Genomic DNA, 24,122 nt, shown 5'->3' with positions numbered 1-24,122 from the left:
CGCTTAGTCATACATTCCTTTGTTGTTCCCTTCAGGCGGCAAAGTCAACGTCCTCAACTCTCGCACTCTCTTCGTTTTCGAACATCCCCAACATCTCGATTCACTCGTCATCCACAGAGTTTGCTTCTTCGCCATCCACAGAAACCGGTGACTGAAACCCTTCTCTGCTACTATCTCTCCAAGTCGCTATCAGACTGCTTCTATCTTTCCTCTTTGTCATAATCAGGCTCTCCCCACCAACATCCATCGCCACGTCAATCAGGAACGACAGCCTGGTATTGGCGTAGAGTCGGCTCTATTCTCCCCGCGCATCCTCCCTAGCTTCAGTGAAATTATCTCGTTTCGCGACATCACTATTACTACATAACAATGGCCGACAAGCTGGACAAGTCTCTTGACGATATCCTCAGCACCAGGCGTGCCGCCCGTCGTGGCTCCCAGCGACGTCGCGATACCAGGGCCTCGAGGGCCTCTCAAAACGCTGCCCCAGTAGGCGGCGTCAAAAAGACCGTCAGGAATGCGAAATCTACTTCCAAGGCTACCCCCACCGGCCCATCTATGGGTCTGGGCGAAAGCAAGATCATCGTGAGCGGCTTGGTAAGCCCTTTTCTTCCTTTTTTTCTCCTACCCGCTGTTAGAATAATGCAGACGCTAACTTCTTTCAGCCCTCCGATGTCAATGAAGCGAATATCAAGGTATGTTGATAGAGGGTATCTTTCTGGGTTTCCATCGCCGTCTCCGTTCGAGATATATCCCCTTCGAAATGTCACGAACGAAATCGTCGCTCCTTTTTCCTTTTCCCAAAGTCGCATCTTGCCTATTCTGTGGCGTGTACACTCTCATTGCCGTTGTTGCTTTCGCAACACGAGACAGTTTGGCATCCTCGCCGCTTTTGCTCGCCGGTCATTGGCCTGATGCAAAGCATAGCAAGTTGAGCCCTGTCATCATCTCGCGACTCCTCTGCGCCCCAATGCTCGTCTGGCTGCTACTCTTCACATGTCTCTTGAGCCAACTGGGGCTCAGGCCGTGTGAAAAGATAAGTTGGCGTGGGGACCAACTCTACATGTAACCATGGATCGCGTGGATGTAAACCACTATTTTTCTTCCTGGAGTGAGGCGTATCAGCGAGCGCAGAAGTGATTGAAGCAACACAGTACACAGAGCCTAGCTATCACTCGCCTCGAGATTCCGACGCGACTTTAGCCACACATCACAAGGCGAAACACAAATCGATTGAGGACCTCCAAGAAAAGGAAGGGATGAAGTCGATCATTGCCATCAGCTTTCGAGCAAGTCATGGTCTCTAGAGCTGAGCCATGTCCTGCATACAATATCTGCTTGACACCGTGTCACATGTGCAAATTTGAGAAAGGACATATTCTCACTCCGCGATTCATTTTTGCCTTGTTTGCATCTAGTCAGCGGAATCGTTGCTCGACAGCTAGCAGCAGGTGGCCCCAAGATCTTGTATTACGGAGCCCTACCTTCTACGCTCTTGCACCTGGCTGCGGGGAAATTTGTGGTTTTCTATCGTGGATTGGGTAATTCTGGGTGGATACCGCTTGGCCTTGGTAGTACATGGCGCGGACTCGTCTGAGACAGGACTGCTTGCTTTAAGGAGAGGGAAACGGAAGGATTAAACCGGAGTTTCGCGATATACCCCCCGCGCACCGCCTACCCCGTTCTACTTGGGATTCGATACTGACTACTAACGCTGTGCTGTCACTCTGTGCTCGCTGACCCGCATTCAAGAGGTCGATGACGGGGCTTTGTGTTGAAAATTCCCTGTTTTTTGAGATTGGACCGTGGATGCAGCTCGTAAATCAAACCGATGCGCATTTTAAAATACTGATGTCTTATCTTGGCATTGCCTTAGGAATATTTCCACAAGTCCGCCGGACCTGTAAAGAAGGTCATGCTCACCTATAACCAGAACGGTACTAGCCGCGGCATTGCCGCCATTACCTTCGTTCGTCCAGATACTGCCGCCAAAGCCGCAAAGGAACTAAATGGTTTACTCATCGACAAGCGACCCATCAAGGTATGATGAGGTATACCCAGAAATATATATATTAAATATGGAGGTTATGCACGCTAACATTGGGTCGATAGATTGAGGTGGTTCTTGATGCCTCCCGTGCTCCCACTCTGCCTGCAGTGAAACCTCTGACTGAACGTGTCGCGTAAGTTTTTGTGAAGTCGCAATCCCACTTGCACCGCGCATCCCACGTACCATTCTAACATGAACATAAATCAGTCAACCAAAGCCTCAACCCAAACCCGTATCAGCCACAAAGGCCAGCGCGGGTTCAAAGCGTGGCCGTTCCCGCCGCGGACGCAACGCTGGTCGCCCAAAGCCCAAGTCAGTCGCAGAGCTCGATGCTGAGATGGAAGATTACTTCCCGACAACGAATGCTGCTCCTGCCGCGACCAACGGAGCCGCACCACCAGCTGCGACTGGCGGTGAAGATCTTGGAATGGATGAGATCTCTGTACGTTGAAATACATAGTTTCCCACACTGGCGAATCCGCCTAGTCGGGTTAATCAGGGACACATTTGGCTAATTTATGATGTGGCAGTAAACCGATCAATGATAAGCACACCGCACCGCATAGCGTTTGAAATAAAAGGAATAAAAGCACACTCTTCCTTTTTCTGTAGTTTTAACTTTCGCCGCGGTCTTAATTCCTTACTGCCATCTACTGGACGATGATTTGTCAGGGACAGGACTGTGATCTTTTCTCGATCGAGCATATCAAAATCGCTGTTCTGTGCGCGGGACAATCTTCGTTCAATCAAATGAGCATGCCTTACATACATCCCCACTTCGCAATTCGTCCCATTTTATCCTGCGGCTGTGCTTATGCTTGTTATTTATGCACGGAGTTATTTTCTTCTGTTGGGGAGCCGGGTTTTCTTTTTTAAGTTATTTCTTTTGTGTGTTGATTCTGATCCTACTGGACCAAAGATAACCGACGTTGATAGCAGGTATCACTCAATTATCGATTCCATGACGGTCATACATTTGGGAAGTTCAGCTATTGAGGGGGATTCATGGAATAGAATGGATTGCGTGCGTCTAGGTTTTGGGTTTGGCTGGGTTGAGTACCGAGTTTCGTTCGGGCCGTACTGTTTTTTTTTTTTTTTTTTTTATTAGCAAACCAGGTTGTGATTTAAAATTTATTCTTTTCATCTCCTGTTCCCTGGGAAAATCAAATCACTATTTTATATATTATTATATGGCGCGCCCCTTTGCCGGTTTCATATCGGACCTTTTTGATCTTTCGAGAGCTACGGAGTACTACGTACGTACCATTATCTCAACCGTCAAGAAGCCGCACGTGGTGACAACCGAAGGCTAATTACAATAATGAACTGACACTGTCACATTGCCCACTCCAACCATTACAGCGAATATACCACCCAGCAACACGCTCCTCATACCGGTGCACGAGCCTCGGCTGTTAGTTAGATAGATGTTATGGTTTTGTCGGCATCTGACCTGGGTTGATTGTGGAAGTATGTAAGCATTCCAGAGTATGATCTCCGATATTTTGGCCCAGGGTTCATTTTCATTCCATTGAAACTAGCGGGAGTAAATAGAATGAGAGAGCGCATGGGACTGACTAGCCATGGAACTACGGTTGATCGCGAAGCTGGGATATTATCTACCAACAACAACCTACATAGCTATAGATTTTACCGGGCTGTTTCCATCCATGGGGATACCGTATCTCATGCTGATTACGAGGGCAGACGCCCCCTGTTTTTATTTTACATCAGTACAGCAGTTTCGAAGCCATCCATGGCGCTGGGTGCATCCTGATAGTTATAAAGAAGTATAGGAACTAGGTAGGAATCACTGCCAGATGAGGGGACAACCCAACCGGAGCGAGCCTCTTCTCCTGCTTTTCGGGATAGAGGTGGGAGAGAAGAGAGAGGTTTGGAATCGCCGCTTTCTTTCAAGAGAATGTACGCAGTAAGGGGAAATGAAGCCGGAACTTTGTTTTCTGCTCATCCATCCCTCCATCCCTCTCTCTAAATTTAACCTACGTGCAGACAAGATAACAGAGATCGGTGCGCATACTCTGGGTCCCGAAACAAAAAAGAAAAAAAAGGATACAGTGATACAGTGATACGTGTAAAGGGGAGAGAGAGCCGCAGATGCATGCCCAACGGACGAAGAAGTAAGTAAAATATCTTTATTATTATTTATATTTTATATTTTATATTTTATATTTTTTTGTTTTTGCAAAAAGTAAAACCAAACCCCCAATCAAATGCAACGGAATGAATGCAAAACAATGACGGCCTACCTATTCGATTCGGCGATTTCCATGTGCGGATATATGTATGATATGTAACTTAACCCAACCCATTGCGGCACAATCACCCGCCCCGAATCCGCAGCACGACATCATCCCCCGCCCCGTACGTACATGTACATACATACTTACTTACATACATATACATAGATGGTCGTTGGTCATCGTCGTGCGTGGGTCAAACGTCGTTGTTAGATAGAGTTAATAATAGTTGGTTGCCGCCCTCGTTTCCCCATATCATATCAGCCCCATATCATATCAGCCCCAGCAACAACCCATCCCACCGCATCGCATAGTTACTCCGTACTCCGTACTTCCGTACAGAGAGGAGTTAACTAGTAAGTAGTTAGTTACTGCGTAGGTTATCTCCCGTAACTCCTCCCGCATAATCCAAAGAATGAAGGAAGAATCAATATCAATACGAACGAAAACTACGGTGACATGGACATGGACATGGACTTCCATTCCAACAATGGATATACCTACCCCCCCCCCGGCCCCAACGCCCGCTGGAACTGTAACCGCTCACCAGCATCCATCATTCATCGCTGTTCGCTCATTGCGCGTCGCTTCTGCCCGGACACAGCCCATACATACTTACATACATACATACATAGGCCGACAGAGAACCAAATCCCCATACCCGGGCATCCATACCTCCAAGAACGCGCTGGATAACTGCCGGAATCCCCCCAAACGCCGACAACGACCATCCATTCCACGGTCCCGCTTCTACCCGGACCGAGATGTACATGTACTTGAATATTTGAAAAAGGCTGCATAGGATCATCCATAGTTATATATTGTATTATATTATATTTCTTCCCCCCCTTTTTGTCAACATCTGGTGAGTGATAGGACAGGTTAATCCCATCGTACCCATAATAAATAACTATTTCTAGCTGGATTAATCCCGTATGTACGGGTTATCTCTTTGTATATATATATATATATATATATATGCAAGGTGGAGGAAAACGAGAAACACCCCAATCAATCAAGGTGTGTGATACAGTATGATGCAATGCCATGCTAAAAAAAAGAAAGGGAAAAAAAAAATCGGTTTCACCAGCACAGCTGCGATCGTATCGACAAACAATAATAATGAAGAAAAGTCAACAGAAAAATGAAAAAACGAGGTCGATACCAATTTGGTCCGGGAGGGTATAATGCCAAAAAAAAAAAAAAAAAAAAAAAAAAAAAAAAAAAGAGGCGCTGAATGAATATGGACAAAAAAGGAAAATTCAAGGTGTTCTCCAACACTGCGCTGTGCTTCGCTGGTACGGAATACAGAAGAGAGAAATAAAAAAGAAAAAAAGATCAAAACCCGAATGCCGAAGGTAACACCACGCAAAACACAAAGGGATATCGGAAACCAAAAGCCAAGGAAGAGTATTATAAAAAAATAAAAAAATAAAAAATAAGAAGCCGGAGCGGGTGCGAGGGGGAGTCGAGGCGTGGGCAAGGGATAGGCAGAGAACGAACAACCCAAGAATAAAATAAACGATGATGATAATTATGCCAGATCTGATTTGTGATGACAACACAGCGCGATCAACAGGCGGTGAAGAAAGCGACGGGGCGAGCAGGGCGAAGCCGGCAAGGCGGATGACATCTTGCGTGCGCGGTAATAGGCTGCTGAAGAATTGGTTGGATAGATAGGGCCAAGGCGGTGGCGGCCGCGGCGGTGGTGGTGATGGTGGTGATGGTGGTGGGGAGAGAACCATGCTGCGTGGGGTGAAACACAAACATCTTCACACGAAAACCCAACAGCAAATCGATCTCCTCGCATCGGGCAGCAAGAAAACACCCGCTGCCCCGCCCAGCCAATATGCTTGCGGTATTTGCTTCCGAGCTGGGAAAATCACAAAATCGTCCAGTTGACACCCGCGCTGACAAAAATGAGTCACCACCAACGAAAAAAAAAAAAAAAAAAAAAATTAAACTCGGGGCCGATTTCCTCATCAGGCCTTGTCGGCTGCGTGGGCGGTGTATAAGAGGTGTAAGGAGGCGATGCGATGGCGATGGAAATAATAACAATAATAATCAGAATAATAATATTGGGTCGTATCTGACGCCCGTAAACTTAACCCCAGACTGAACGGCTGACAAACTGTAACCAAACGACTGGCTTTGGGGCAATCAGAATAACCTTTCTGCCTGCTGGTTGAAACATTTTTGGGTTTCGTTCCAGTCACGTCACGTCACATCTGCCACATGCAAGTCACACCTGCCAATCCGACATGGACAAGGGGCGTTCGGATAACCAAGAACGATAAAATTGAAAAAAATAATTAAAAAAGTTAAATAATTTTTTTTCGCGTTCCGAATGGGTGTTGCTGAAAAAAAAAAAGGGTGTTGTTCGAATAATCCAAAGGGCGGTAAAGAAGAAACAGGGAAGATTCTGTCAAAGTGGAATGCGCGGTCAAAGAGCCGAGGGATCGCGGGGAGTTTGGCTCAGCATTAAGATCGGGTGATGCTTTCACATTGCAAGAATAACGCGCAAAAAAAAAAAAAAAAAAAGGCATCGCGTCTCTTTTTTCTGTCCCGACTAATTCCTTCCGGATCCGCGACACCGCTCTTTCACATGGTGGGGGGCCCTGGAGGGAAAATTCCGACGAAAAATCAACAAAAATAAAAAGTCGTTTTCGCGTCTTCGGGTTTCCTTAGAGTCTCCACATCATCGGAATTTAACCCATGTAGGATGGATGTTGGGCACACCGGGTAAAGTAAAACAAGCGAGGCAATGCACGTGTTGGCATATGCTCCGTCGAGGTTGTTATCTTCGTAGAGGAGGTTGAGTTTTGTTGAGTTTAGGAGGTTCTAAACTTGGGAGGTGTGTGGAATGAGGATTTTGATGAGTTATGCATGTGATGCAATGTGAGCATGAGCACACGTCACATACTTTTAGAATAAAACTCAGCTAGAAGACGGTTTGGAGGAAGCCGAAGCCGAAGACGGTGATGGCGATGATGATGATGATGATGTTGTCCTGCGCTTCTTGTCCGCAACAACGCGTCGCTTTCTCCTCTTGCCGCTTGATTGCTCAGCAGCAAGTATCTGGGCTGCTCGTTGTGCTTGTTGCGCGCGGAGCTGAGCGTGGGCGTTGGCAAGGTATCTCTGGCGTCGCTCCTCTTCATCTACTCGCCCGTTGATCAGGGAGATTTGCTCTTCTGTGGTCAGGTCTCCGGCGGCAAAGACTGGGTGGTAGGAAACGGCATCTTCTTCAAAGGCGGATTCGGAGCTAGGCGAGGGCGAGGTTGGGAAGAGATCCTCGTCTGAGAGATAGGAGCTGGCGGAGGAGTCTGAGTCGGAGAAGAGTGAGGAGCGGTTGGGCCAGGAGGGAAAGGCACAGGAGGTATTTCTGCCCGAGGTCATGGAGAACGAACTCTTGCGGGGAGCAATGTCCAGCAGAGAGTCGTTGGGCGAGGGAGGAGGCGGCGGAGGAAGAGAGGACGACGGGGAGCCTGATGGCGAGGAGAAGGTGCTGTTGCTGAAGCTGAATCCGGACCACATTCTGCTGGTAGTGGAGGAGGAGGAGGAGGAGGATGTGCTTCGAGGTTTATTATTCTTATTGAGAGACTGATGCCGATTGTAGAGGTTGTTGTAGTAGCAGTCAGGTATTGACAAGATAGCTTCTGCCATGAATACTGTATGGAGGAGGAGTAGGAGTAGTAGGAGTAGTAGTAGTAGTAGTAGTAGTAGTAGTAGTAGTAGTAGTAGTAGGAAGATATGGTAGTATGTATGTTGTATGTTGTTTGATATGAGTGAAAGAGGGAGGGAGGGAAGGAAGGAAGGAAGGAAGGAAGGAGGAGATAGATAATCAGAGTCCGGGGACCAAGGTTTATATAAAGCGGAGCGCGGAAAGGAGGTTTTATTCAGGATGATTCAGGATGATTCAGGATTATTCCGGGTGCGAATGAAGACAATAATAATCAACCCAAACGGGCGGGACGGCGGTATTGATATATATAGTTCGAATAAAATAATACAACCAGATCTCGGGGTCAAAGAGCAAACAAAAAAAACCGTTGCGGCGGGATCAAAGAAGAAGGAGAACTGGGCCAACAAGTATAAAAAGATGACAGCTCTTTCTGTCCTGGTTGGTCTTTTTTTTTTTTTTTCTTTTTTGCTTTTTCCTGGCTTTTTCTTGCTTTTCCCTTTTTTTTCCCTTTTTTATTTTTTGCCTTTTGCTTTTTTTAATTTTTGCTTTTTGTTGGCTGGGCTGTTGGCTGGGCTGTTGGGGAGGGCTGGACAACGAAACCTTGTAAGGTTGGTTGGTCCATTATTATTATTATTACAGTAACTTAGTTACCACAGTTACAAATAATAAAATACTGATAATTATAGTAAAAGTAAGAGTATTTGGTTCCCCCCCCCCTCCTCCCCCCTCCCCCCGGTACCCGCTACCCGCTACCCGCTACACGCTCCCATGGAACGGTCCGCCGGGGGAAGGCGGCGATGCTTGGGTTAGCGTTTGATCTTCTCTATCTGTCTGTCTCTCTGTCTGTCTATCTCTCTTTTCTTCTTCTCTTCTCTCGCGGGGAGCCGGAAGTCCCACTTTTTTACTTTTTGCACTTTGGTGCTTTTGCAAAATAACAACTTACATACCTACCGTACCGTACCCTACGAATCAGATTTTATTTGAATTATGATTATTTCTTGTTGTTGATTGCTAGATTAGATTCCTATTATTCCACCCGTTTAGTCCCCCCGCCCCGTACAAAAATGAAGATGCTCGTGTCTTTGTTCGTTTGACCAGCTCGGGCGGCGTCGTCACGGGCGCTGCTCACAAATCCAAATCCAAATCCAAATCGAAACGCCTGTAGTGAAGTGAAGTGCAGTTGAGGGCTGCGTTTTCCAAGCAAGCTGGCCAGGTCAGATGGCAGAAGATGGGCTGCTTTGAGAACAGGGTTGACAACAACTCCATAACCTGATTTGATTATCCTGCTGTTGTGTTGTTGTATTTTTCAGGTTTGAGGTGAGTCAGGTACCACACCCTACTATCTTCCTCCGTGTACGGGAGTATGTGGGGTGCAGATGCAAAAAAATAATATATATATATATATATATATATCTATCTATTTATCTATAGTGGGCCACGTTTGTTGAAGAAGGTTGCAAGCGGGGCGGTGTCGCGATGTTGGATGTTGCGGTGACAAAGGGAGAGCCGCGATTCGGTGCTTTACCTTATACAACAAAAGATGTGTTGGATGTACACCTCATCTGGGGTCTGGGTTTGGGTTTGGGTTTGCGGTTTGCGGTCTGCGGAGAATCACCAGCTGCAGGGAGGAGGGGTTGAGTGAGTCCCGGCAGCAGCAGGAAGTGAAGGTGAAGCGTGAGATCGATCGTTGGGCAAAAAAAAAAAAAAAAAAAAACCAAGGCCCAGTCCAACGCGCGTTTGTCGTCAGAGAGAGAGAGAGAGAGAGGGGTGATCTGGTGGTTTGTGATAGGTATCTTTGTGTGTCTTTTTTCCAGTTTTGTAGATTTCGGGGTCTTGGGTCGGTGTTCTTGTTTAGTTAGGGCTTGATAGTTATATTGATAGTTATATTGTGGAGTTAACTTTTATGTTCTTTCTTTCTCTCTCTTTCTTTCGCTGCAAAACACAACAAAGAAACAATTCCAATATCACTCCCTCCCTCCCTCCCCCAGCAGCATCAGAGGAAGGCGGCAGGGAGGGGAGGGGATAGGATGAGTTGTTTTATTCTTCCAACGCATTGTTGTCTCGCCTGGTTGCTTGGAACGTACGCTGTATGTACGCTGTAACTAACTAATAATGTAACAGACAACTCTTTTTTATTAACCGTGCATGTGGCGGAAACGAAACCTGGGGGGGGAAAGGAAAAGGAAAAAGAAAAAGAAAATACAACTAAAAAAGAGCACCAATCAAACAAAAATGGTCGATGCGGCAATTGACTGAATAATAAATAATAAATAATAAATAATAATAACCTTGGCATAGTTATTGTCTCATGTCTCTGGCTGATTGGCTGGCTGTCGCCCTATGATTGTGATTGGGCCGCGCTGGTGGCAGAAATCATAAATCAGTCTTTCTAGATATTGTATGTACTCTGTATGGATGGAGAGATGAAGAGATGGAGGATTTCAGCTGGTATGAGGGAATGGGGGAATGAGGGAATGGGGATGGCAATGATATTGTGGCCAAACAAAGGTCGAGGCCATTTTCATTCCAGGAGGGGTTTGATTTACTACTCCCTTGTTTTTGTTTGTATCCCACACTATGTAAAGGGGTAACTAAAGGGACAGGACAGACAGGACAGGCGCGGAGTTGGGATGTTCAAACAACAAGAGTTTTATAACTTCTACCCTACCCGTAACTAGTTATCAGGCAATCAGATGAAAAAGCAACCGATCTTCCTTATACTTTATATGTCCCCGTGGGGGGGAACTTAAACCTCAGACGGCGTGGGGGATGCTTCTGTTTTGCCGCTGCTGCTCGTCAAACCCAACCAACCAACCCGGAGCTGGTTTCAGGTGAGAGAGATGGAGATGGAGATGGAGATGGAGATGTCTTTTGCGCACGTTTGTTTGGCCTGCTGTGTGAGGTTTCTGTTTCATTAATTGCTGTGTTGACCGAGTCCCCCTCCCCATTTCTCTCCCTTTCCTTTCTCTCCCTCCCTACGCAGTAGATTCTCAAAAAAATGATACGCCCCTTAACCTCAAGAACATCACCTCAAACCAACCAACACGACGGGTAATCACTCACTCACTCTTATCACTCTCATCTAACTCATGGTTCCATGGATGCTTAACCCTCCCTAGTCGAGGCCGGACGGACCCGACAGAGCTGACAATCCCCACTCGGCCCCACCCGGCCCCATCCATCTCTTCAGTAGCAGTTGTAGTAGTTAGTAGTTGTTGTAGTAGTAGTAGTAGTAATAATAAGTAGTAACTACCAACCCCCCCACCCCACCGGCGATCGAGACGACCATATCCTCAAGGTAACTACCCTACCACAGGCGGCCACAATAATAATAATAATAATAATAATAATAATAATAATAATAAATAGCTATGTAGTTTCTATTCGCCGATCAAGCGTTCTGTTCTTGGATCAAACAAACCCCACGGGACAAGAAACTTCAAACCGAGCGAGCAAGCAAAGCAAAGCAGAGAAAAGAAAGCCCACCACCGCGGTGGAGATGGAAAAAAAAAAAAAAAAAAAAAAAAAAAAAAAATTTGACCCAGCCTTCTGGGCCGTCGCGTATACGCAGTAAGCCGGTAGGTACATTGTTATTATTATTATTACCATAGCATAGGCTGGCTGGTCAGCAGCTTATAGCGTGTAATTCCAGTTCCCCGACAGCGCGGGATGGATGGGTGGAGGGAAAAAAACGCCACGCGAGTTTTTAGGGAGAGGCGGGAGGGGGGGGTGCTGTCAGCAATTGGAATAATGTACTAACCGTGCCATGCTTACTCACTCTCTGTAGTGAGTGCGCCACAGCGTACGGAAAACCACACCGTAAAGAAAATATTTTGAATATAGTAATCTTCAAAAATTAATTAATAACCACCACCATATCTATCTATAACATAAAGATTATCTATATACTCATTAGAAGGTGTAGAATCCACTGTAAGTTGAGATTCTATAGAATTATCTTGTTGTGGTTGAGTGGCTGTAGATTTTGTAGGTTTGATTCCAATCAATCAAAGAGTCTTATTGAATGTCTTTTTCATCTCATCTGCTCTACAGGTCGCGATCTTGCAATTGGCATTCTTAATAGTGAGGACTCCACCTACTTGCACCTGCCTGCGGGAGGATTTGATGACCTGACATCTATTTGCTTGATAATGACCTGCAAGTTCACCCTCACAGTGCACATTCAATTCCACCTGGACCATGCTACCCTTGAAGATCTTGTTCAACCGCCTTGTCAAACCAGGTGTAAGGGTATTCTTCACATCTTCTAAGGCCTTGACTGCTGCATCGATTTGGTGACATAGTTTTGCAACCATCTCTGAGGAGATTAATTGCAAGAAGACAGTTGACGGTTGATCTGCAGGTGGCAGGGTAAAGTGATCGCATACATCACCATCACCATTGTATATGTTGAGATCCGGGGCATCATCAATGGTAAGAGGTCTCAATCAATTGAGAATTATATCGCGATTAACTGGATACATTTCACAGTCAGCAAAGCCAGCTCTCACAGTGCCAGGTTTGAATGCTTGCAGTCAGATGCTCTTCAGATTAGCAAGGAATTCATACTGCTCATATCTGTAGTGGGCAGCCTCATTAACTGCCTTTGTATGATAATGCTTATACTGCTGAAAAGGTACATTATCAAGAGGTTGTAGAATATGACTTGTATGAGATGGGAATCTGAACAGAATAATCTTATGAAGGTCGCAGTATTGGATGAATTCTTCTGTGAGATGAGAATCATGATTATTCATTAATAGCAGTCGATGACTGCTCATTTGACACTTTTTTGTCATCTTATTGAACCACTTGATCCATTCAAATCCAATCTCATCATTTGTAAAGCCAGACTCAGATGCGGTGATGGTGTAGTTGTCAGGTAAGTTGAAGTGTGTATACCAATCCTCTAGATGGACCTTCGATTTCATTATAATCAGCTTCGATATGCTCGATGATGAGTGGGCAAAAATTAATGTTCAATTGATGAATTCATATCTTAATTGCCTCTTCCTGGCTGTCATTCAATGCTCAATTCAGTGGAACCCTCATAGTCCTTGATTTCTTCCCGTTGATCCTCCCATACAAGGTGGCATATGGGACTTTGAATTCTCGCGACAGAGATGTGATTTTTAATTTTGAATTGCTTTTGTACGCGTCAACAGCTCTTTGCAACTGCTCCTCAGTGTAATTAGAAGATTTAGGCATGGTTATAATTAATGATGATTATTTGAAGATGAAGAATGAAGATATTGAAAATATTTTCTTTATGGTGTGGTTTTCCGTACGCTGTGGCGCACTCACTACAGAGAGTGAGTAAGCATGGCACGGTTACTACGTATACTGAAGGTATGAAGGTTGAGGTGAACGAGTTGAAATCGGGATAGCTCCACGCGCGTCGTTGCCCAGGAGCCCAGGAGCCCAGTCTGACATTATTATTACACAGTATTATTGTATTATGATGATAATTCTAGTCCCCCCCTGGCAGCTGTAACGTTAACCCTGTCATCCTGGGGGATGGATGGGACCGTTGTGTCCTTGAGTGCCAACATCTCGCCGGCGGGGATTCTGGGCTTATTATTGTTTCTTTCTAGCCGAGTTCTGGAAGGAAATTGGCGGACGAGGGTTCAACCAAACCAGCAGGGATTGTTAACTAACGCTACGGGGGGTGAGCATGATGATGATTATTATTATTATTATTATTGTACTCCGTAGTCCGAACAGTAATAAGAGAAAGGAGACAGACATAAAGCAACTCCCCTCCCCTTTCCCAACCACAGCACACAAAAATAATACGCAGCGTATATCCCTCGCCCGGGCAATGAATGGTATTCCTCGTGGGTTGTCAAACAATAAACAATAAATAATAACTAATAACTACCCTCCCGATGCTATCTCCGCAGACTGCTGCTGCATGCTATCGCGGCCGGACAGATATCGATAGTTAGTTAGTCTTATCGATAGATAGGACCCAAAGATCGATAACTATGTACGCTGCGTATGGGTAACGTATCCAAGCAACACCAAATTAATAATAAATAGCCTTCATGCACATCCCCCCGTCCTAAAACCCGCTACTATCCAGGTTCCCGGGCTTGGAGTAGAGTAGGAAGCCTCGCTCCTCCTCTGATATCATATCGTCTTCTTAAAAAATAAAACCTTTTTTTCTCCCTAGAAACAGAACATTTTGTCTACTGACCAAATTGGTGATGGTCGCGACTAAGCTTCAACCATGACTAGCCAACCGGATCCCTTTCCTCCGCTTCAAACCATCCCAGCGGCGCGGGAAGAAGAAAACAAAAAAAAAAGAAAAAGAAAGAAAGAAAGAAAAGAAAAGAAAAGAAATAGAGATCATATGCACTGGACTATTCTGGCCAAAATACTCGCAGCCAAGAAGTCTTCCTACGTCCGTATCGACAGGTCGAAACCCCCCAGGGCAAGCCTCATGGCGCGGTGGCGTGAAGTTAACACAGCTTACGCAGAAGGTTAGAAATAGAAGAACTTAAATGGAAACCTGATGAGTGGCCGTATGTACTGTATATACCATTGCACAAGCTATCGGTTCTTACTTATATAAATAACTATGGAAGCGTTGGGAAGTTCGAACCTCTACGCAGCCTACGCAGCGTAACATCCGCAGACAAAACGCCGCCGATCTGCAGTGAGTTATTGCCATTATTATTATTATTATTATTATTATTATTATTATTATTATTATTGGGAGGCGGACGACTCGTGCTCGGGATTCAGCTAACTAAACCCCTCGGGCTCTAGAGTCTAGAGCTAGAGAGTAAAAAGAGAGATCGATCAGCTTGCACTAACTACCACTAGTACTTAAAATAAGAGATTACTTCAGGAACAGTCAGCAGTAAGGAATCGGAATCGGAATAATACCTAGGTAATGATTGGCACCGGCGAGGCAGGCATGCCTTCCCTCTGTAAAACCCGGTTTATTAGACCAAATGCGGTCTGGTCTGGGCCCTTGGGAACCTTGGAGGTTGAGCGTCCGTCCAAGGTCAAGTCTATTTTCTGTATCTATCAGATATGTACGGAGTACGGAGTAGTTATATATCGGATATCAGATGTGAGAGGTCTCACCTCTGAAAAACTATCTGTCCAATCTGTATTATTTTAAACCCAAAATTCAAGCTGGGTTTCAGGCCCGAACCACCCTATTGTCCAATAACCAGTTAGATCTCCATCGCAAATTGTCTTCAAGAAAAGAATGACCTTCCCCCGACCGACCTCAGCCCAAGAAAAAAAAAAAAAAAAAAAGCAAACATCCCCGTTTCCCCTTTTCCCCATTTCCCCAACGTCCCGTTTCTTCCAACAGTTCCCCACTTGCGCGGATTCCCCGTTCCCCTTTCTCGGCGATAAGAATACAATCCTTAATCAGAAGAAGAAGAATAGTAAGTTAACTACAAATGCGCCCGGCGGCCACACTAGACTAGCCCGAGATCCCCAATCCCACTAACCACCCGCCTGGAACGCGCCGTCCCGCCGGAAGCCAGGGTGCTGCATTTCCGCCGACGCCAGTGGTGCGAAGCCATTCGCCATTATTCGCCAGCCTACGCAGGGTGTGGCCTGGGTGGTGGTGGTGGTGGTGGTGGTGGGAGGTTGGGAGTGGAGAAATCCCATCTCCTCCTACTAGGGTGGGTGGGGTCGTCGTTGTGCCGGGGATGTAACTTGTCCCTGGCTGCTGGGAGCGAGTTAACGTAACATGCTAGGAAAAGTGGCCCCCTTCCCCCCCCTTGTCCGGCTCTTGGGTTGAGTCGGGAGTTCTGGGATCCTTGAAGGTGGTTCGCAGTTTAGTTTGGTAGCGTGCGTGGGGGTTGGGTATCGGTTTAACTATTAGGGTTATTTGTCGAGGCCACGAGTACAGGAGGACTGGACTTGTGGGGGGGGCGAAGATGAAGGGGGGTGGTTGTCCATAACTCGCCCTTTTCATAAATAATGTAAGGAGGAGTGGTATCACGGATGAGCAGAGGTGGTGGGTGGGATGCGGCTTTTGGGGGGCTTGGCACGATTATTAGTGAGTCTTGAGTACGGAGTAGTTTGGCTACCATTGAGAAATAGAAATAGAGTATCTGTCTTCCTTCAACGGCAGGCGAAAAACAGTCCGATGACTCCACCAGAGAGAAGGGAGGTTTCAGCGGGTGGTTTCGGTCGTGGGCTCCAGCAAAACCTCCACGTTTCAAGGTCCAAACAGAATGATCGCCACGCCAGCTGACGACAGCCAGCGACAAAACCACTCGGAATCCAGACTCCAGAATCCGTTCACAGGTCTGGACTTTTGTGTGTCAAGGAAACGCACCGCGGCAGTCGGGCGGCGTTTTAGGCTGGTAACTAGTTATCAACTCCGGGGTTGACTTGGCCAATCGACAACTCCGGAGTTGCCAGCCAAGGCACACACTCACCACCACTAACTCATCACACTACACTACACTGAGGAGTTGGTGATCGCGCCCATGCCCTATCATCTATCATATCAGCGCGTGAAAGGCTGGCTGGGATGGGAGTGGAATGAGTGGAATGGGCACGCGAAGCCTGTGATAAAAACAGGGAAAATGAGAGGTCTTCTCGTGCTCTTTTTTTTTTTGTGACTTGGAAGAAACGACTGATCACCAGCTTCGGGATGAGGAGTTGTTCTCTCAGTTTGTGTTTTTTGTTTTGATATCAACTGTCCCTTTATTATTCCATTCCAGCATTGCTTGTTCCATCCAACTCCCCCCTCTCCCCCCCCTAGGATAGTTACAACGTATGTGATTCGACGCGAGCGAGAACAAAGAGGAATACTCATTTTTTAATTGGATAGTTTAGTTATCCATTAGTTACCCTTGCCCAAACCACTAAGTAAAATACTATAGTGTATCCGGGGCGGTCTCCGTCTGAACCGTGCCAATAATCACACGTTATTTCCGAGATAGCGTTGCGCTATAAGCTTCAAAGATTCAACTAGAAACGGCATTTCAAGTTCACGTCGCCAGGCATTCTTGTTCCAAGGCAGACAGACATTTACTCCGCAGTTGCCGATGGATATATCGCGAAAGTACGGAGTAAGGCTGGGGGACTTGGTCATTCTATTTGTGCCTCTTGGTCCGGTCCAATTGCTGTTAGATTTGCCCGATATTGTCTATCAATGGTTGGAATCTCAACACTCCATTCAACTGCCTCCTCATTCACCCCTTTTTCCCTTTCCGAGGACAGGTTATTTTCTATTATTTATTTTTCAATCACAGGTTCCGGTCTCAACTGCGCCTGTGACTATCACGGTATTTCATCACTAGGAAACATGTCTGTTTGGCCCCGAAGCCCCTAAGGAAGCCTGGGTGTGGAAGGGGTGTGATGGATGGGCACAACGCACAAACATCAATCACAGTACTCCGTATAACTTAGATCAAACGACGCGACGGCCGCACACATGCCGACAAACAACCCTCGCAGCTGACTGAACCACAGAGTCAAAACAGAATTCGAAAATCATATGCCGCCGACCGCCTCCGTGATTTTTTTTTTTTTTTTTTTTTTTTCTTTTAGCTACGGCGTGATAGTCATATTTGTCGTTTCTCTCTTCCTCGCTTGACGCCCGAGATCTGTCATCACTTATCTCATACCGCCCCGCTATTAAACAAACAAAAATGTGCAGTCCATGTAAGGTAACTTACATGTATATGTGTTTACGTCGCGATATCTGACGGTCCATCCTACCAAGGAAAACTCAAGCAAGATCAAGGCGAGAAAAAAAAAAAAGAGATCGAGATCGATGCTGTCCCGCTCTTCCCCCCGCCGTCCCCGCTCTCGCCCTCCCGCGAACGTGCATATCTAGCCTGCATAAACCCTGCCAGTGTTTATTTTTTATTTTTTTTAATTTTTTAATTTTTTTTAATACAAAACATAGTCGGTGAGGTCACCGCCTTTCCTTCCGTGGGGTGGTTTCATTCTGATGGAAATCTTCTTCCTGAAAGGATCAAAATTCTATCTGCAACATGCTGCTCACAAAGGTTTGTACAGTACCTTTTTTTTTTTTTTTTTTTTTTTTTTTTTTGTGAAAGCATGAAGAATATAAAGGATCAGATGCTGACTTCTAAAAATTTATGAAAATTTTTCGAGAGTATACTTTCCAACAGGGATGGATCTTTTCTATTTCCTGACCGCAAGACAAGACAGTGCGATATGGATGGGGTTGTATCGGTGGGTTTGAAGCGGTTGTGCGAGATCTCGTAACTCCGGAACTGGGATAATCGATTCCACATACTCTGTAGTTATGCCGCTCTTCTTTGAACTGCTTTTCTCTTACAGAGTAGAGTGGAGGACTCGGGAATGTTTTCCACTGGCAATATGAAAAGAATATGTATTTTTGACTTCCCCTGAATGATTTCAAGTCGTGTGGAGCTTGTCACAGGCCAGATACAATTGAACGCGAGAGGAAAAGTAGCCTTTGAAAATTTAGATGTAAATCATTTTTTCAGCTCATGCGTGAGGATGGATGACATACAGTGCTGGGCGTGGGGTTGGGGTTGTAGATGTCAAGGAATGGACGTGAGAGCGTTTCAGAATGCCAACGTGCTAGAAGGTAACATTGATGTTTCCAAGCAGCGTTTGCCAATTCCGTTTCTTTATTATTATTGGAGTTACATACACACACACACACACACTGACACACACGCACACACTGTTGGAATCGTGGCTGGATAATCAAATTCAAAGATGCGACGCTTCAGTCTTCAGTCGCCGAGAGAAAGAAGTTTCTTCCAACGCCAACTCCTCCCTACCATGAAACAATACAGCATTATTATCCCCAGACAGCTGACTTGTCCATTCGATTAATTTTACCATGAAGCTAGCTATCTGTTGCTCCCTTGAGTTGAAACATAACACAGGGTCCAGTAATTGAAACCTGGGGTAACATACATGTATGGAAACAATTCGCGCGACTGCTTGCTTGCCTGCAACAAAGAAGATATTTTGCAAAATACCTCTCTCTCTTTTATCGCTTTTATATAATTTCATAAGTTATTTCACAGTGAAATAACATCTTTCCTTTCATTTTCTCCTTCCCGTTCGTCTTTGTCCTGGATAGATAAACCACTGCCCATTGATAGTGTTATGTGCAATAACTCTGTTTCCTTGCCGCGTCATATGCGGGCGGCTGGTCCCCGAAAGTCAAAAATAAAGGCGGACGGCGTCAAACTTCCGCTGCCCTAGATCCCTATGCAGCCACATATAAAAAGCCCGGTCGCCGAAACCGCATCGACGAACGCAGGGCAACACAGAGAGAAAACAGGGGGAAGGGGCACATCTTGTAAATCCGAGAGAGCCCTGCCACATCCCTCCTGCAAAAACCCTGGCGTTCTGTGATATGAATGCGATATGGCGGTGCCCATCCCATCCTATCTATCCTACTAATGGCACCCCTTCCCCCCTTTAACTGCGGCGATCCATATATACGTACGTACGTACGTACGTACGTCAATATTAATACGTCTGATCTGAGCTTCTGCATACATTGTGCTGTCAGATATATATATGTACAGGTATGTGGGCACGGCGCAGGGAAGCGGCTACCAAGCAGAACGGTGACTCCCCCCTATCCTGGAAAGAGAGACCAGAGCAGGGTCCCCCCCCCCCCGCATCATTGCATGGTCCGGGGGGGGTGGTTGGGGTTTTGCCTTGCGGAGTACTCCGTAGTAAAGAGTACTATAGCCAGCCAAAGCACGAGCCTCTTAAATCGCCGGATCACACAACCCGTTCCACTCTGTCGGGTACCTGAGCCAGAGATCATCAGTCCCCTAGAGTTTGCTTTGTCGTTGGCGCCCGTCGACCCATGGGCCGTGGATGCGCGGTAAAGTCTAAGTGGGCGGGGAGAGGCGGATGGCTGCGGCGGGTGAAAAGTGACAAAGGACACCGACAGGCCGTTTTCTTTGATCAGGTAGATATTTGGCTTTCATTGAATGCGAAGTGCCCAAGAGGCGTAGGGCAAAATATGGGGGATGAAGCGGGTTTTCTTTGACGGTTAGTTGGCGTGAAAGTTTATCTGTCTAAGATCTAGACTCTTTTTAAATAAAAAGTCGATTCATTCATTGCGAATATTGAGTTGATTTTTGCGACGAATTATTGCCCGCCGTTGCGGGCTTCTCCTAATTATTGACCTGGTTCAACATAGGAGGATCGTCGCTCTTCTGTCAACTTTGGCGGCTGCTTTTGTTTGAACTGCTGGAGGCTTTTATGAAATCATATTTCTGAAGCTGTCGAGAGCTTTTCGGTCTCTCTCCTTTTCATCAATCCAAAAATTTGTGTTTTTGATTTCTCACGATTATTGACACATCTAGCTTCTTCAAGCTATCCTCAGCTACATGTCCATTATAAGAGGAGGTAGCGAGGTTAGCATGTTGTATAGATATCGGTGTCTTAGTCGCCGGTTGCGAAAGGGCTATTTCGTGAAGGTTGAACCGCCTGCTGCTGACCTCTAAGTTACTTCTTTGGTCCCCCCATCATTACCAGGGTACTTGATGGATGATGATTCAAAATCGAGACACCACATCCCGGGATGGATCCTCATAAAGCTTCCTAAGCTCAAGGCTAGTAGTACGGCGTTGAATGTTGAGATGCCCTATAATCAATATGATTTCCGTACCGGCCGTGAAATGTTACCACCGGCTGCGATCCGAATGCCTGATTCGGGTGCTTTGGCCGTGGCCGTAGGAAAGAATGCTGATTTTATATATACCGATACTTTATACGGTCCTTACATGATGGCGTGAAAGTAAGCCCTCAACAGCAGCGAAGTGCTAGAAATGACTCTGTCAGCATCGATTATTCCCTCCCTCGCAGTTAACATATCATCCGTGTCGGTCTGGAAGAGCTGCTTGCATGGCTTATCGGTGCCTGAAATTCGAAGTCTCGGATGACTCTGGGAATTGACAGGAGCCGGACTGGGCCATCGTGAACACCACTTTTCAGTCTCTATCTTGTTGGAATCCTTTTGGATTTGTTCCAGGTTTGAACAGTATATCTATACAAAGTCGAGGGATAAAGCACATGACGATTTACTGTCGGCGATATACTTTAACAATATATGAATGAACACGCATTCTGGGTGACTCTGCACGCAACTGCGACATATCTACTCTAGCATCTAGGTACGGGCGAATTGCAGACAAACCCTCTGGCAGCATGGTTCCCAGGTAGCCATTGCGGTTTACATCACAGATCCCTGGTGAGAGCATCTCTACATGCCCTCTCTTATACACAGCCTTTTTCACGCTTGAGCCTTAAATGCGCTTCCCAGGGAATCATCTCGCTCCCAAGGTAAGTAAGACTAGTCCCCCAGTTCTTGCGCGTATTTTTCTTTCTCTCATGTCGGATGCTCACCGGTTTGCAAGGGCCTTCGTCCTAATGACTGGAAAATCTCCATGTGGATTGAAAAGGAATAAAGTTAAACATCCACGACAGAGGTCGATTTTGCCAGATTGTGCTGAGGCTAGCTGTGCCAGAACGGAACATAAATTGAGAATCCCCCCAATTTATCACTCCCGACAGAATTGTCATGCTTGTTATCTATACACGTCTGGATTGGCTGCCTCACTGAAGATTGTGAGTTTGCTACGGTTCGTTTCTAGAATATAATATCCCCAGTTTTCAGCGTGGGGTTCCCCCTGTGAGGCCCTATTTATTTTTCTATATTTTCGAATCTTGCCTTACAAATCTGCAAGGCGACAGCAGGGAACCGCACTTTTATATCATCAGACAATAAAACTTCATCAACGCTGCCTAGGAAATGAGATGACTCGCCACCGTAGAATGCATTTTGTTTGGTTGATTCGGTTTTGCTAGAAGAGACCCTCTGATGTTATAAATTTTTTTTTTTTTTTTTTTTTTTTTTTTTTTTTTTTTTTTTTTTTTTTTTTTGCAGACCAAGTGCCCATCTCGATTCCTAGGGCGAAGTGATTCTAGTTTTTAGCGGATAGAGGAGTCCTACTTTTGAATGGCCTTTTTTCTGGGGCCTGAGAATGGCTACATTATTCTAACTCGGCCTCTCTCTCCGCAGTGGAGTCAGTTCCGGCTATTATCCTAATCATAAAGCATCATCAGTCGCTCCCATTTCTTCAGAGCTGTTGTTGCAGCCAAGTGGTTTAACCCAACATCTACCCAAGCTATGAAATTTGTTAAAAACTTTTCATCGTAAGTCCTCCTCTCTGCTTCGGGCTTCCAATGCTAGTGTTCATTTTCAACCTAGGTTTTCTCTTTCACGGAGCCCATATCAGGGAAGCCGAGTGGCAGCCCAACAGCGCGGCTATTCGTCGGCAAAACACCTTGAAATTTTCTCCTACAGCCGGCAGAGCCCAGCATCATTGAACAGCACAACTTTGGGGAACTCAAGGTATTTTAATGTCAACTCCTGATTTATATTTCTTGATATCTTTGATTTGCTCGTTTAAACGAAAATTTTCGAGAGTAAATTAAAATAACATACCTACCCCACAGATACACATCGCATCGCCTGGCACGGGCTTTTGCAACTATGCCGAACCGCAACAGTAAGAGCGACAGGAGTGCTGGAAATCCCGAAGGAACTATCACAACATCTATAACCATACTCCCATCCAAAAACCCCGTTGCAACTATCACAATATCACGGCCGGCCAAACTCAACGCCCTGAACAGCCACCTCCTGACATCACTCCCGTCTATGATCCAAACACTCACCTCCACCCACCCCAATCTGCTCGCCATAGTCCTCACCGGCGCAGGCCCTAAATCCTTCATAGGCGGTGCCGATATCGCCGAGATGGCCGCCATCTCCCCAAGCCCGGCCGCTGCTAGGGTATTTATTCAGAAAGTCCACGCGGCATGCAAGAGCATCCGCGACTGCCCTGTGCCCGTCATCGGGCGCATTAATGGGCTTGCGCTGGGCGCCGGCTTGGAGATTGCTGCGTCCTGTGACATTCGCGTGGCGAGTAGCAATGCGCTGTTGGGCATGCCCGAAACTCGTATGGGCGTGCCGAGTGTTGTGGAAGCTGCGTTGCTGCCCGGATTGATTGGATGGGGGCGGACGAGGAGGATGTTATTGCTTGGGGAGACGATAGGTGCACGGGAGGCGCTGGAATGGGGGTTGGTGGAGAAGGTGGTGGAGCCGGAGGAGTTGGATGAGGCAGTGGCGGTATGGGTTGACAGCCTGGAGAAGAGTGGGATTGCAGCGGTGAGGAATCAGAAGGAGTTAATTGGGAAGTGGGAGCGGATGGGAGTGAATGAGGCTATCGAGGCTGGCATTGATCATTTTGGGCGTGCCTTCGAAGCAGATGGGAAGGGTGTTGGCGGAGAGGAAGGGTCAGAGACGGAGCCAGGGAGGATGATGGGAGAGTTTCTAAGGAGAAAGAGAGGGACTAAATTATGATTTTAGAGTGCGATGCTATATCAAATGAAAATGACACTCCACAGATCTCCAGATCCCTTAACTCTTCTCTGACTTGTTGAAGTCAGTCAATCCATCGTGGCCCGAAGACATGTCACCAATCAGGGAAAAAGCTCTAATGAGACATGATTGCCTTTGTTTAAAACTTTTCCAATACGGACAGGCAGTTAACTTGAATCAATCTATACAGCACAGTCTCTCGTCTTGAGGGGACGAACGGCAAACTGTAATAATTCTATCTATCAAGTACATTTAAGCTGGGTTAGACATTCTCAATCGACTATTCAAAAGGGGATTTACCCGCATTGGGTACTCGAGTTGTGACACCCTGTTTCCATGTATGCGTCTCGAGTTGCACCGACGGATACCTTTATCCATTGTGGATATAGTCCCTCGAGAGAATTGGGGGAGAGGGGTTGGGGGGATACAGGTGCCGTGCAAGCAAGGCGGTGCCGAACTTGGTTGCCATTGTATGGTATGCTGATGAGGTTCTTGAAATGGAGTGAAGAACAGGATGAAACGAGGAAGAAGCAATCTTCTTGTTTTCTTTTCCAGCTTCATGTGGTTGCATTTTCTCCCCCTTTAATAACGATCGTGCACCCAGCAGAAACAGAATCTGGCCTATGTCCGTTTCTTTCTATCATTCTAATGTTGCACTGAAATGATTGACAAAAGAAATTTTTGTAAGAGATTGGTTGTTCAGATAATGGCCATTGCCTG

General features: G+C 46.2%; 6 protein-coding genes across 6 annotated transcripts; 5 read left to right on the top strand and 1 right to left on the bottom strand.

Moving 5' to 3' along the window:
* Window positions 1–369: 369 nt before the first annotated feature.
* Window positions 370–2,501, top strand: BDBG_16431 (uncharacterized protein; the record flags this gene model as incomplete). The annotated part of the gene is made up of 4 exons (XM_031724383.1): window positions 370–597; window positions 1,877–2,041; window positions 2,113–2,183; window positions 2,258–2,501. 4 exons carry the CDS (start codon window positions 370–372, stop codon window positions 2,499–2,501), a joined length of 708 nt encoding a protein of 235 aa, XP_031576588.1.
* A 1,722-nt stretch (window positions 2,502–4,223) lies between these two features.
* BDBG_01614 (uncharacterized protein) lies at window positions 4,224–5,524 on the top strand. The gene has a single exon (XM_031720413.1). The coding sequence runs from the start codon at window positions 4,724–4,726 to the stop codon at window positions 5,108–5,110; it is 387 nt and encodes a 128-aa protein (XP_031576587.1). The 5' UTR covers window positions 4,224–4,723; the 3' UTR covers window positions 5,111–5,524.
* A 1,695-nt stretch (window positions 5,525–7,219) lies between these two features.
* On the bottom strand, window positions 7,220–7,976 carry BDBG_01612 (uncharacterized protein). Its single transcript, XM_002628658.2, has one exon. The coding sequence runs from the start codon at window positions 7,969–7,971 to the stop codon at window positions 7,246–7,248; it is 726 nt and encodes a 241-aa protein (XP_002628704.1). The 5' UTR covers window positions 7,972–7,976; the 3' UTR covers window positions 7,220–7,245.
* A 7,079-nt stretch (window positions 7,977–15,055) lies between these two features.
* On the top strand, window positions 15,056–16,974 carry BDBG_16430 (uncharacterized protein). The gene is made up of 2 exons (XM_031724382.1): window positions 15,056–15,399; window positions 15,498–16,974. The coding sequence occupies exons 1-2, from the start codon at window positions 15,216–15,218 to the stop codon at window positions 15,707–15,709; spliced, it is 396 nt and encodes a 131-aa protein (XP_031576586.1). The 5' UTR covers window positions 15,056–15,215; the 3' UTR covers window positions 15,710–16,974.
* A 1,002-nt stretch (window positions 16,975–17,976) lies between these two features.
* Window positions 17,977–18,214, top strand: BDBG_16429 (uncharacterized protein; the record flags this gene model as incomplete). The annotated part of the gene is made up of 2 exons (XM_031724381.1): window positions 17,977–17,991; window positions 18,101–18,214. The coding sequence occupies 2 exons, from the start codon at window positions 17,977–17,979 to the stop codon at window positions 18,212–18,214; spliced, it is 129 nt and encodes a 42-aa protein (XP_031576585.1).
* Window positions 18,215–22,089: 3,875 nt separating this feature from the next.
* BDBG_01610 (enoyl-CoA hydratase) lies at window positions 22,090–24,122 on the top strand. The gene is made up of 3 exons (XM_002628656.2): window positions 22,090–22,171; window positions 22,227–22,370; window positions 22,475–24,122. The coding sequence occupies exons 1-3, from the start codon at window positions 22,146–22,148 to the stop codon at window positions 23,382–23,384; spliced, it is 1,080 nt and encodes a 359-aa protein (XP_002628702.2). The 5' UTR covers window positions 22,090–22,145; the 3' UTR covers window positions 23,385–24,122.

Source organism: Blastomyces gilchristii (assembly GCF_000003855.2).
Source record: "Blastomyces gilchristii SLH14081 genomic scaffold supercont1.2, whole genome shotgun sequence".
Classification (NCBI taxonomy): domain Eukaryota; kingdom Fungi; phylum Ascomycota; class Eurotiomycetes; order Onygenales; family Ajellomycetaceae; genus Blastomyces; species Blastomyces gilchristii.
This window is presented reverse-complemented; position numbering and strand designations above follow the sequence as displayed.